General features: G+C 37.0%; 1 protein-coding gene across 2 annotated transcripts in view; it reads right to left on the bottom strand.

Annotated features, from left to right (window-relative positions):
* Positions 1-12,906, bottom strand: part of thsd7ba (thrombospondin, type I, domain containing 7Ba) — a 281,426-nt gene that overhangs the window by 56,616 nt on the left and 211,904 nt on the right. For both annotated transcript variants that reach the window (XM_056241724.1, XM_056241715.1), the window contains exon 14: positions 4,314-4,505. In XM_056241724.1, the coding sequence (XP_056097699.1) occupies positions 4,314-4,505 (192 nt within the window). The remainder of the gene's footprint in view (positions 1-4,313; positions 4,506-12,906) is intronic.

Raw genomic sequence — 12,906 nt, forward strand, 5'->3', positions numbered from 1 at the left:
TTTGATGTACTGGATTCAGAGGCTTTTGGTGTTTTGTTGTTTGAAGGATTCTGCTTTGTTGCATCAATATGATCAGTGTGGTTTTGCTGACAGCTAAAGCTTTAAAGATAATGCTGATGAAAGATCATCATCAATCATGATGCAATACTTAGTGGATTCAGTCAATCTCTGGTTGAGTCAAAAGACAAATGACACTGTCTTAGAGAATTTATGATGAGACAGCTTTACTCTTGTATTTCAAATTAGCTGCACAGAAGGTCAACCAAGAAAACCAGGAGTACTTGTTGCAGATATATCTAAGAATACAGATTCAAGTATTTCAGATTTGCAAAATAATTCATAAATATCACACATGCAGAGTTTACGATACGCTTTTATACAACAGTTCAATAAATAATAAGTTAATGGATTTTTTGAGTCATCCGGTGGACTTTTGAGCAGTGTTAAATTCGTTGACGAATACTTGTCATGATTTTCGTCTATGACATTTTTTCACTGGCGAAAATGAGACGATGTGAATGACAAAAACTATGACAAAAATCTGACATGCATAAACGTGAAAAAGCGTGATGACGCGAAAGAGAGCTCAATTCAGTCTGGTTTTCTGTGCGCACACAGAAAGCCACCTATTAAACAGACAAATACATACAAAATTGTCAAAATATCTGTTTTGGTGAGTATTCACGTAAACACAGTCGGTTATGTCTTAATTGAACGTAAACAGTTGGGAGACTATAGGATGTGTATCAGTGCATTGATCCGTGCATTTGGCCTTAAAGTGAAAAGCAGCCTAATAAATCCACTGCTGTCAAACAATTTTGTACATATTAGAGCTTGTTTAGTGTGGATTTAGAAACTCTGGCTAAAACGGTGTTACAGTAATCTCTCCGAGAGATAAAGGAATCTTTCAGGTTTTCTGCTACAGGAAAATTTTACATAGGACACAATTTTGCAATGTTTCTGAGATGGAATTTTTTTTTTTTTTTTTTTTTTGATAATACTCTGAACAAAAGAATCAAATGAAAGATTAGCATCGAAAAGAACTCATTTTACTTTTGGTTTCCAAAAGAGAGCCAATAAAAGTTAAAGACGATGACGGAAACCAATGAGCATAACTTTGGTTATACCACTGTTCAGACACAGGAAATTATTACTCATCCATGTTTTTATTTCAGTAATACAGTCAGAGAGAAAATCAGCGTCAGGGCGCTTATCTGGTTTTGAATGTATATAAATCTGCGTAAATTCAGCATAAAAATTATAATGGAGGCCGACAAGAGATAGCCAAGTGGTGAAAGATACATATTAAAAAGTAAAGGGCCCAAGACTGACCCCTGAGGAACACCAGTGAAAACAGAGCTAATCTCAGACCTATGAAATAGAAATGACCTGGGAATGGTCAGTAAAATAGGATCTAAACCACTTAAAAACTGTCCCCGACACACCAAACACTCTTTCCAAACACTCCAAACACACAGTCAGAAGCAATCAACAAATCATTGGTGACTAACCAAAGCCATCTCAGTACTGTGACATTTACGAAAACCCGACTGAAGGGGTTCAAAAAGGTAATTAGTCATGAGATGGTTACACAAATGAGAGGCAACAATATGCTCAAGTATTTTTGCCAGAAACTGAAGATTTGAGATATGACGATAATTATTAAAATCATTCTCTTTTTTTTTTTTGGTACAGGAGTTACAGTAGCAATCCTTAATGCTGCTGGAACAACCCCAGTCTGCAAAGAGTCATTTATAAAACAGCAGGGCACAAAACATTGAAGCAATATTTAAATAAGCATGTGGGAATAGGATCAAAAGGAAGCAAGTGGTTTCATGCTCAAAATCACTCAATGTTCTAGACAGAATAACTTTAATAAGGATTAATCTTTATTTCATTTATAGAAATAAATATGTATGCTTGAAAGAATGAAGAATTTTGTATGCAAGTTGTTATAAAGAATGCATATACTGTATAATTAATTGTAAAGACCATGTTCTTGTTTCTTTATGAGAAGAGGTTTTATTTAACTTTGAGATAAAGACATGTTATATGTCACAGCAGTAAAATCTGTGTCTGTATAGCATGTTCAAACCTTAATATCATTCATATTAACAGATTAATAGATGTTTTCTCCAGGAGTGTATAACGAGTTTGGAAATTGTAGAGAAATGCTTAATTTATGCATTGTCAGCTGTGGATACACCCTTTAATAATGAGCATAATTACATTTACATTTTAGAAACAACATTGACAACAAAAATACTTCCAAGTGCAACTAATGCAGAATTGTCTCCGAGCAACACAAAATTAATGAATACCTGAATAAATCAGTGTTTATAAATTAATTGGTTGAACAGGCACTTGTTTTGTTTCTAAATAAATGAGTGTGGTTTAAACAAATCTGTCGAGTGAATGATTATTTGACTCTCTCATAAAGACTCCATCCATGTCTCACAGCAGGCCTCTATATACAGTATACGCGGAGGGAGAAAGAGAAATGGACACAGTCATTGAGGTAGAAAGAAACTCACACTCTCACTGGTGTCCAGAAGCTTCCTGACGAGTGTTTGCCAGCCTCCATCTGTTTTGGGTGTTCAGAGGCGGTCAGTGATAGAAAACAGCTCTAACAGTGTGAAATCTCTGTCAGTACACTGCAGCCTCAATGACAATCTGCTTTCTGCTTTCACTGCGTGTGTGTGTGTGTGCGCATATGCATATAAAACACACACACACTTTCCACAGCAACGATTCATTATTGATGACACCCCCAGAAACCAACACCTGCTGGATATATAGTGCATTCAATTAAGCAAGAAGCACAATCATCCTTAGCTTGCAGTTTTCAGCCTTCATTTCTGTCATTTTTTTTGTGTGATGCTCTTGGATTTCTAGGTTGAAATCTGACATTTTAGCATGGGATCGCCTTTGATGTGGGATTTCCTAAAAGTATGAGTGAAGAAAGCCTTTGAAGGTTTATCTGATACAGTGAACATGTCACACTGTGAGATGTGCAGGATCTTAATGAGAGCCAATCATGATTTTTATGGGAACAAACTAACTAGAGCAAAAAGCGCTGCAATAATTCCCAAACAGACAGCTCTAAATCTGCCCGTAGAGCAGTTCACAGCAGGTCTCTGATCTCTGATGATAGACAGGTCTGTCAAAACATTTATGTATGTGCAGTAAAGCAAAAGAAAAGAAGAAGAGGACAGTTAATGAAATATGAATTCTCCTCAATGTTACCGCTGGAGCCCTGAACACTTCAAGTTCACTTTAAATGGCTTCTTTTTCCAAGGCCATTTTCCCAGCTCTAGCTGATTATGCTCAGCTAAGGAATATACTAAAGCTGACTTGTCTGTCAGCTTACTTCCTTTGTTAAAGTGATATTCCTCAAGTGATACTACAATAATGACACTCTAGAAGCCATTGTACATCTTGGCACTAGCGCTGTAAGGAAAATGCCACTAATTTGTACCCACACTTGTCAAGATATAAACAAGCTTATCGACTCGCTACGGTATAGGATTTATTCACTGTTGCGGTATTTGTTCCGTGTTGTGACTTTTCCATTCCAAACACCAAACAAACATCCTGCTAACTGTAAGAAATGAACACAATTAACCTTGTTCTTATATCTCTTGAGGTAAGTAACAACTGCCTGATGGAACATGACAGAGCACATCAACACATACATCATTGAAGTATCGCTCACCACTATTATAGAAACGAGTATTTATATCGTTTTTACCTCTTGTAACGCACAGACCGAAGCGCCCGCGCCCTCAGATCACTTGAACGTGGCTGTGGTTACAAGAGGTAAAAACGATATAAATACTGTTCGTTTTCTCACACAAACCGCTCATTTCGTGTCGTAGGCCATGAATGTGTACTTACATTTACGAGTCATTAAATCATGTTTAATTTGGACTTCTCTGTGCATGCTCTTTGAGGTGGTGACCTGCATTATATGACTGACAGACAAGAACGGTTTGACCTAAAAATATCAAAATTGAAACGACTGCGGAAACAAAGACACCTACATCTTGGATGCCCTTGAGGTAAGCTAAAACATACCAAAAATTAATTTCAAAGTGAACTATCCCCATAAAGTCAAAGTTACAGCCTCTTGGATCAACCAGGAGTTAAGTATCTTTCTAAAGGGTAGAATGGTTATTGCACAAACCTGAAACCCTCATACCAGCCTCATAGCATTTTCTCATTAGTGTAATTAGCGCATTAGATGGCATAATATATACTGGATATTCACAACTTTGTGAATCACCCTGAAAAGTTGTCTGAATGCATCTCACCTGTTAAGGTGCGTTTGCTGGTACGTCGGCTCCCACATCCAGAGCATTCAGAGACTTTAGACCAAGAACTGAAGGTGCAGTCATCCCTGCAGGGCACCCAGCAGCTCCTGAAGCGTGACGGCATGGGCCCGGCCCACCGGAGACACTCTGACACGGCTGCCATCTCATCATACTCATCCACACAGCTCACTCCTGAGAGGGCACACAATCAAACACAGCTTTAATACAACAGTCATTTATGCCACTTGTGATACAAATGTGATAAATATTGTATGACATGACAGTTCTTCAGGCATTAACGTGGTAGCGATTTCATGGAAATGTATTAGCATCCGGACTCCACATGGTAAAAGCCATTCACTTTCCCCCCATAACTCTTTCTTTCTACAGCGCTGATTTGAGATCCTCTCACATGAAAATTGCCCTCCTCTGCATCACCGCCACTGAGGGACGATAAATGATATGCTTGGCAAATGTGAAGCCGTCTGTTACCTTTTCAGCACACTGCATCCATTCCACCCACAAGGTGAAGTATTCCTCACAGACAGCAAAGATTGTGCCGAGGACTTTTCCCTCACTGACTTAAATTTGCCACTCTGCCTTACATGATGACATGTTTTTGACACAGTCCTCTGCTGCATGGCTCTGTACACTCAGCAGAGGCTTTTCAAGGGAGCACAGATAACACACAGCTATAACAATGACATTTGAGGGGAACTTTTCAAACTGTATGGCAGAGCTTTTTATTAGTTCACATTGTTTACACAATATTATTAAAGAACAACTAAAAACACAATAATTGTTCCAACCGATCAAGACATCAGGCAATTTAATATAGAAAAAAGGTGGATTTTACCATGGTAAATAAACACATTGCAACATATGCCCTTTCATTGTTTATTGCTTTTATAGAACAGTGACAGTAATAAACTAATAGTATAATTATATAGTTAATTAGCTTAACTGTAGCCTTGCCAAAATGTCTGAAAGGAAGTCGAATTAGCACCAAGGCTGCATGTATGAAAAATAAAGTAAACACATTGACATTGTGAAACAATATTACAATTTAAGGTAACTGTTTTCTATTTGAAAATATTTAAATATATAAAATGTAGTGTATTACTGTGATTGGCAGGGGCGGGGCAGGGCGGGTTTTGCTCCGACTTCGCGTCCAGCCGTGCCAACCCAACGGCACAAGCGCAAAACCTCACAACACCCGCCCCTGTCGGTGATTGGTTGGAACACTGTTTATTTTGGTTTTAAGTGGTGGCTGTACCCATTTGTTTTTGTGTGCAGATCTCAGAGCCTAGGCTGCCTACAGAGACGCGTTTTTTTTGACACCCTGCTTATGGGGCGGGCAGCTAGCGGATCGTTAGGAAAAATTAGATGAATGTGATCATTTATTTTTGGGCCTGAAATCACTGATACAACCTTTAATTTTCAACATCATTCCTCCAGTCTTCAGAGTCACATGATCCTTCAGAAATAATTCTAATATGCTGATTTGCTGCTCAAGAAACATTTATTATTATTATCAATGTTGAAAGCAGTTGTGCTGTTTAACATTTTTTTGTGGAAACCATGATTTTTCAGGATTCTTTGATGAATAGGAATAAAAAAACCAGCATTTATTTAATCATTATAAACGTACTTTCACTTTCTTTGCTGAATAAATGTATTCATTTCTTTAAAAGCAAAATCTTACTGACCCAAAAACTTTTGAACAATGGTATAGTATAGAGATCCTCGGAAGCTGTCGGTATTTTTATTCTTAACTAGCAATCTAGAAAATACTGAAAATGTGTCACAGAACTGTGCTTTATGTTATACAGGAAAAATTTAGATCTATTACAAAGATTCCATACAGACTAATGAAGATAAAGCATTGTGTGTTAAATAGCATACTCTTCTGATCTCAATTATACAAGTGTCTTTGTATGTTTATTATATTATATATTATATTATATTATATTATATTACTGTCATTGAATAGCTAAATTGGAAGAGCTAAATAAACTTATCATTACATCTAAACAAACAACATGTTTATTAGATCCAATACCCACTTAGCTACTGAAAGAAGTGTTACCTGTAGTGGAAGAGCCTCTTCTCAATATTATTAACTCGTCTTTATTTTTAGGTCATGTTCCAAGAATATTCAAGCTGGCAGTAATAAAACCTCTCATTAAGAAACCGCAATTAGATCCAAATAACCTAGCAAATTACAGACCCATTTCAAATCTTCCATTTATGTCTAAAATACTAGAAAAAGTTGTGTCTGCTCAATTGTGCTCTTTCTTGCAAGAAAATGATATCTATGAAAAATTTCAGTCAGGATTCAGACCGCATCATAGCACAGAAACTGCGCTAGTTAAAATTACAAATGATTTACTTTTAGCTTCTGGCCAAGGCTGTATCTAAATACTAGTTCTACTCGATCTTAGCGCTGCGTTCGACACTATAGATCATAAAATACTCTTGGATCGACTACAAAACTACACTGGTGTTCAGGGACAGGTATCAAGCTGGTTTAGATCGTACTTATCAGACCGTTACCATTTTGTCTGTTTAAATGGGGAAAAACGAAGATAACATCAGTAGACTATGGAGTGCCGCAAGGATCGGTGTTAGGCCCTCTGCTATTCTCAATATATATGCCGCCACTTGGTAATATTATAAGAAAACATGGAATTAATTTCCACTGTTATGCTGATGACACTCAATTATATATTTCATCACGACCAGATGAAAACACTAACTCATCTAAATTGACAGAGTGTCTTAAAGATATAAAATGCTGGATGACGTGTAATTTCCTGCTATTAAATTCAGATAAAACGGAGGTATTACTTATTGGTCCAAAAAACTACCCACAAAACCTCTTACAATACAACTTTAATTTAGAAGGATGTCCTGTTACTTTATCCACTACAGTAAAAGACCTGGGTGTTATACTGCCCTACAAAGGCAAAAGACCTTAACTCACCAGAGTGTGAAACTGAGAAAAATGACTTTAAAGTTTTTTTGTTGTCCAGCCAATTGTATGATAGGTAGGACAATGAAAATTTGCCAAGTAGTTGTCATAATGAATATATTTATCTACATTAAAAAATTTTTAGCTCAAACTTGACTTTTGACCCTTATTCGGAAGTTACTGTATTCTGCCTTTGCATTATCTGCAAAACAGTAATGGGCCATACAAAGGCAAAAGACCTTAACTTCTAATTTATTGACCATTTTGGCTTTTATCACTTTATACAAACATTTCTATGATAACAATGATAGCCTTAAAATAACATTTAGTAAGTTCTGTCTAGTAAGGGTTAATATTACATCAATAGTTACAAAATATTACAAAATAAAAAAATAATGAGAAAGACCTTAACTCAGAGTGTGGAACTGAGAAAAATGACTTTAAAGATTTTCAGTTGTCCCTCCAAATTAATTATAGGTAGGACACTGTAAATCTGGCAATTAGATGTTTTAGTAATGAAAATTATCTACATAAAAAAATCTTGAGCTCAAACTTGACTTTTGACCCCTATTTTAAAGTTACTGTACACTCTGCCTTTGCATTGTCAGCAAAAAGTGAGAAGTCATGCCAAGGCAAAAGGCAGTAACTTCCACATTATCAATATTTGGTTGCTGATCACCATTAACAAAATCATTATAGTAACACCTGTATAAAATCTAGTGATCATGGCATTTATTTTGTATGATTTACACTTATAGACATCTACTTATTGCTACCCTGTGCTTTGGTTGCATTCTGCTGGCATTATTAATACATGAGACATGGCAAAATACCTCCATAGTGGTAAGATCTTCAATTGGTACCGAGTGGCATAAGACTTGATGAACGCGCGTTCAAAATGATCACGATAAAACAGGTCCTCGCGCACATTCGACCCGGGGACTCGTTTATAGTATATTCGTGTTCGAAGGTGTCATGCTCCTCGTACGTTCACGAAAAGTACGAAGTACGAACGCAGTGCTTTCCATCTTGAGACTCGTGGGGAGCGCGCTCTGGACTACCTAGACGACTAATGGATTTATAGCACAACCTTCTGTGTTCTGCGTCTTTTCAGTAGCGGTGGTTTCAGCTGTCTGCCCTATTATTGTGCAGTGCACTTCGCTCGTCCCGCGGATTTATTCCGGACAGTGTGATTGTAGGTACAACCCGCTTGTAACAGCTTGTCTGATGTTGTATGCACCAGCAATTCTTGCTTCATTATGTTGTATGCACCAATATACCGTTGTTGCTTCATTATTATCACTCCCTGTGACATATTAGTCCCGCGTCGGCCCGACCGTGTTCAGGGCGGAGCTGAAGGCGCCGGCGAAGTTTTGGCACTCTGCCAGCTAGATGTATGATTGTTTCAACCAGGTCCGGTACCCGATCTGGGTGAGGCGGGGCTTTAGTTCTTTGTTGTATTCACCTGCTACGGCGTGTGTAACATTTTTTCTGTCAACTCTGCATATATCATTCGCGATGGATAGCCTATCGCACGTTTGTCGATGGTCAGACCATATGTTCTGACCGCATTTGTGCTGGACAAAGCTCTGAGGACATCAGAAGTTACAGGGACTGATGGCAGCTGTACAAAGTACACCGGCTACATCGTAATTTCAATTTTAATGGAGAGCAAAACAAAGGCAGAGCACCGTACAATCTGAAAGGTAGCATTATTTGATAGAACGCCAGCACCGTAACTTCATATTGACGCGCGGCTAAACAAAGGCAGAGTGCCGTAACTCAAAATGAGCGTTCCAAAACAAAGCCAAAGAGCGGTAACTGGTGTTACGGTGTTCTGCCTTGGTTTCTCACGGGCTTTTGGAAGTTACTGTTAAGACAACCCATTATTTTCTCGAAAAAACGACGGAATTGACTCAAGATACTTATCCACACGATAAAGGGGGTCTTGAATGTGCCAAAAATATAAAAAACTAATTTTCGACCAAACACGAAGTTACGGTCTTTTGCCTTTGCACGGCAGTATACTAGACCGCAACTTGTCTTTCGAAAATCATATTTCTGTTACAAGAACAGCCTTTTTCCACCTTAGAAACATTGCTAAGCTACGTAACATGCTATCTGTTTCTTATGCAGAAAAGTTAGTTCATGCATTCATGACCTCGAGACTAGATTACTGTAATGCTTTATTAGCTGGTTGTCCTGCATCCTCAATAAACAAGCTACAGTTAGTGCAAAATGCTGCTGCTAGAGTTCTTACTAGGTCAAGAAAATATGATCATATAACACCAATTTTATCATCTCTACACTGATTACCTATTAAGTTCTGTACCAATTACAAAGTATTACTACTGACCTATAAAGCCCTAAATGGTTCAGCTCCTGTGTATTTAATGGACCTTCTATCGCCCTACAATCCATCGCGTTCTTTAAGATCACTAAATTCGAGGCTTCTGGTCATTCCTAGGATATCTAAGTCCTTAAAGGAGGGAGGGCGTTCTCACATTTAGCTCCTAAATTCTGGAATAGCCTTTCTGATATTGTTCGAGGCTCAGACTTGCCGTCCCAGTTTAAAACTAGATTAAAGACGCATCTCTTTAGCCAAGCATTCACATAATGCTTACCTTTTATACCACTGTTGAATCAGATCGAATGCATTAATATTATGAACAGCAGCTACGCTAATTATTTCCCATCTGCTTTTCTGCTGGTAAATAGCGTTCATCAGCTCCAGTTTGTATCCAGCCTCTCACGGAGACTTCAGATGCCCCAACACCTGCGATGAGATGACTAAATGCCTGTGAAGAGACGACTCAACGCCGGCGATATGTTATGCCCTAAATTAATACATGATTAACTAACTGTATTTTTCTATGTACATTTCTGAAATGCACTTTCTAAAGCTGCTTTGAAACAATATGTATTGTGAAAAGCGCTATACAAATAAATTTGATTTGAATTTGAATTGAATCGTCACATGTCTGCTTGCAGCAAAAAGGAAACAGGATCTATATGCAGCAGTCTTTATTAATCATAAACTCAAACTTACAGAAATACTCAAAATACTCTGGAAATCTCTAACAACCAGGTTAACAGCTACGACGACAGACACCTAGACAGCACTAAACTCAGACTTAAATACACAGGAAAACAAGAGGAACTAATGAGACTAATTAACAAGACACACCTGAACTCAACTAACACAATCAGAAACCATAGAAACAAACAGGGAGAGAACAAAGGATAACTGAAGTAATTAAAAGATTAGAAGACTAACTGAGAAACTTAAACATGAACAGAACTCAAAACATGACCATTACATTACATTATATTATATTATATTACATTATATTAAAACACAATATATTTAATTTAGTCCCCACTTTAAACAGTGTAAAACAATGTAAAAAAGAGCCATACTAAATACATTTAGAAAAGAATAAACAGGGTGTTTCCATGTTATTTTGGGTGTGGTTCCATGGCAATAGGATGGTAAATGTGTCATGGCATTCTTTAAAGTACCATATTTTCCTGTCTGATGACTGCACTATTGTACCACCATCATACTTTTTGTAAGGATAAAAAAGAAACAAAACAATGCAAATAATGCATATATACTTTTCATTTATTCTACCATCTCAACTTTAAAAAGAATAACTACATTAAAAAATATTTAACCCAAACAAAAAAACTAAAATAAGAGGACTAAATATATAGTACATTAGTGATATCTCCAGGATATAGGCTACAATTTTATTGAGTCTTTTTCAAAGATTTTCTTCACTGATACTTTATTGTGCACACAGATGAAATATGCTCTTTTAGCTACAGCTACACCAGAGTTTATTTGTTTTTCCAATGTTTAGTAGGTGTTTGTTCCCGCCACATTGATAATTAATACCGTATTGATTCAGATTTGTAGGACACAAATTCCAACCCTTGCAGATCTGTCAGAAAGGCTCTAAACCGAAGGGAGGGAACAACTGCGTTTTGAATATAGAACAAAGACCCTGTGTATGTTTAAGTGCCAAAATAACATCTGACTCTAGTCTGCATGGACGTCACCTTCCCTAGGGCAATGTGATGCTGTTATCTCAGAAGTGACCCTCTGATGTCTTTGAACAGGCATACATGTACACATACGCCTTTAACACATTTTATTGATTCCTATTTGAATTTCAAATGTTGCTCTCTGACCAAAGCATTTGCTCTCTTCACTTCAGAGTAACGTGGGTGGAGATAGTATCTAGACGTGGGATGGTGTTTTACAATACATCATAGTTTGCTTTTGTGTGAAAACGACAGACTTAGATTATAATTACAAAGGCATTTTATTTGTTTATTTATTTGTTTAACTGTTTAGCTCTTACAGTATATATATATATATATATATATATATGGAATATGTATGTAGGATAATGTAGAGTCAGTCAGTCATAAACAGATTAAAATAATTAATTAAATATCGTTCAAAGGTTTGGGGTCAGTAATATTTTCTTTTTTTGTGAAGACATTCATACTATTATTTAGCAAGGATGCATTAAATTGGTTAAAAGTGACAGTACAGACATGTATAATGTTACAAAAGACTTCTATTTCAAACAAATGCTGTTCATTTGAACTATCAATTCATCAAAGAATCCTGAAAAATTTTCCACAAAAATATGAAGCAGAACAAATGTTGATAATAATAAGAAATGTTTATTTAGAAGCATATTATAATGATGTCTGAAGCATCATGTGACACTGAAGACTGGAGTAATGATGCTGAAAATTCAGCTTTGCCATCACAGGAATACATTACATAAAAAAAAAAAAAAAAAAGTTCAGTAATATTTCACAGTATTACTGCTTTACTGTATTTTTTTTTTATCAATGCAACCGGATGTCTGTGCCATCGGTCAATTATACAATTTAGTGTTCATTATACAAAACTATTTAACCAATCAGAATCAAGAGAGCTCAAAATTATTTGTAGCATATTATGTACTGTACCATAAAGGACACTGTTTACAGAATTCAATAGTCATTCTGAGCATTTTGTCCTTCAGATTCAAATGTGAAAGGTACGTTTTGAAATGACTCTTTTTTTTTTTACTCTTAAGAATTTCACATGCCTCCCAGGGAAGACATCAGTTTCTCCCCCCTACTCTGTCTCTCCTAGCTTCCTTTTCTTTCTCACACTCATTGCCGGTTCCCGCAGTGCCCCAGAGACAGAAAGGTTGACAGTAGTGACATTCTGATTGGAGCGCACAGGCTGCCCATTTTTAGCACAATTATTTCCCCTCTCTCCTCCATCCCTATACCAGTCTCTCTCAATTTATCTCCTCTCCCTATTGTTAACATTTTATTCTTATCTCGGCTCATGACAGGGATCAACTTAATAATGCAGCCACTTACAAAGGTGACGATGTTTGCTGACTACTCAAAAGGACACATCGGAGAACTTTTTTGGCCCTTAAAAAAAGACTTTGTCAGACTTGCCAGCTAAGCTTCTCAGTACTCATTAACGGCACAGGCCGAGTGCACAAAAAACCCAGAAGACGACTCTTTTCATTAGAGTAACACTTTCATGTGCTCCTAGAATTAAAGTTTCGATATGTGGGAATCTAAGCCCAA

Source organism: Rhinichthys klamathensis, unplaced genomic scaffold (assembly GCF_029890125.1).
Source record: "Rhinichthys klamathensis goyatoka isolate OS25496 unplaced genomic scaffold, OSU_Roscu_1.1 h1tg000021l_1, whole genome shotgun sequence".
Taxonomy (NCBI): Eukaryota; Metazoa; Chordata; class Actinopteri; order Cypriniformes; family Leuciscidae; genus Rhinichthys; species Rhinichthys klamathensis.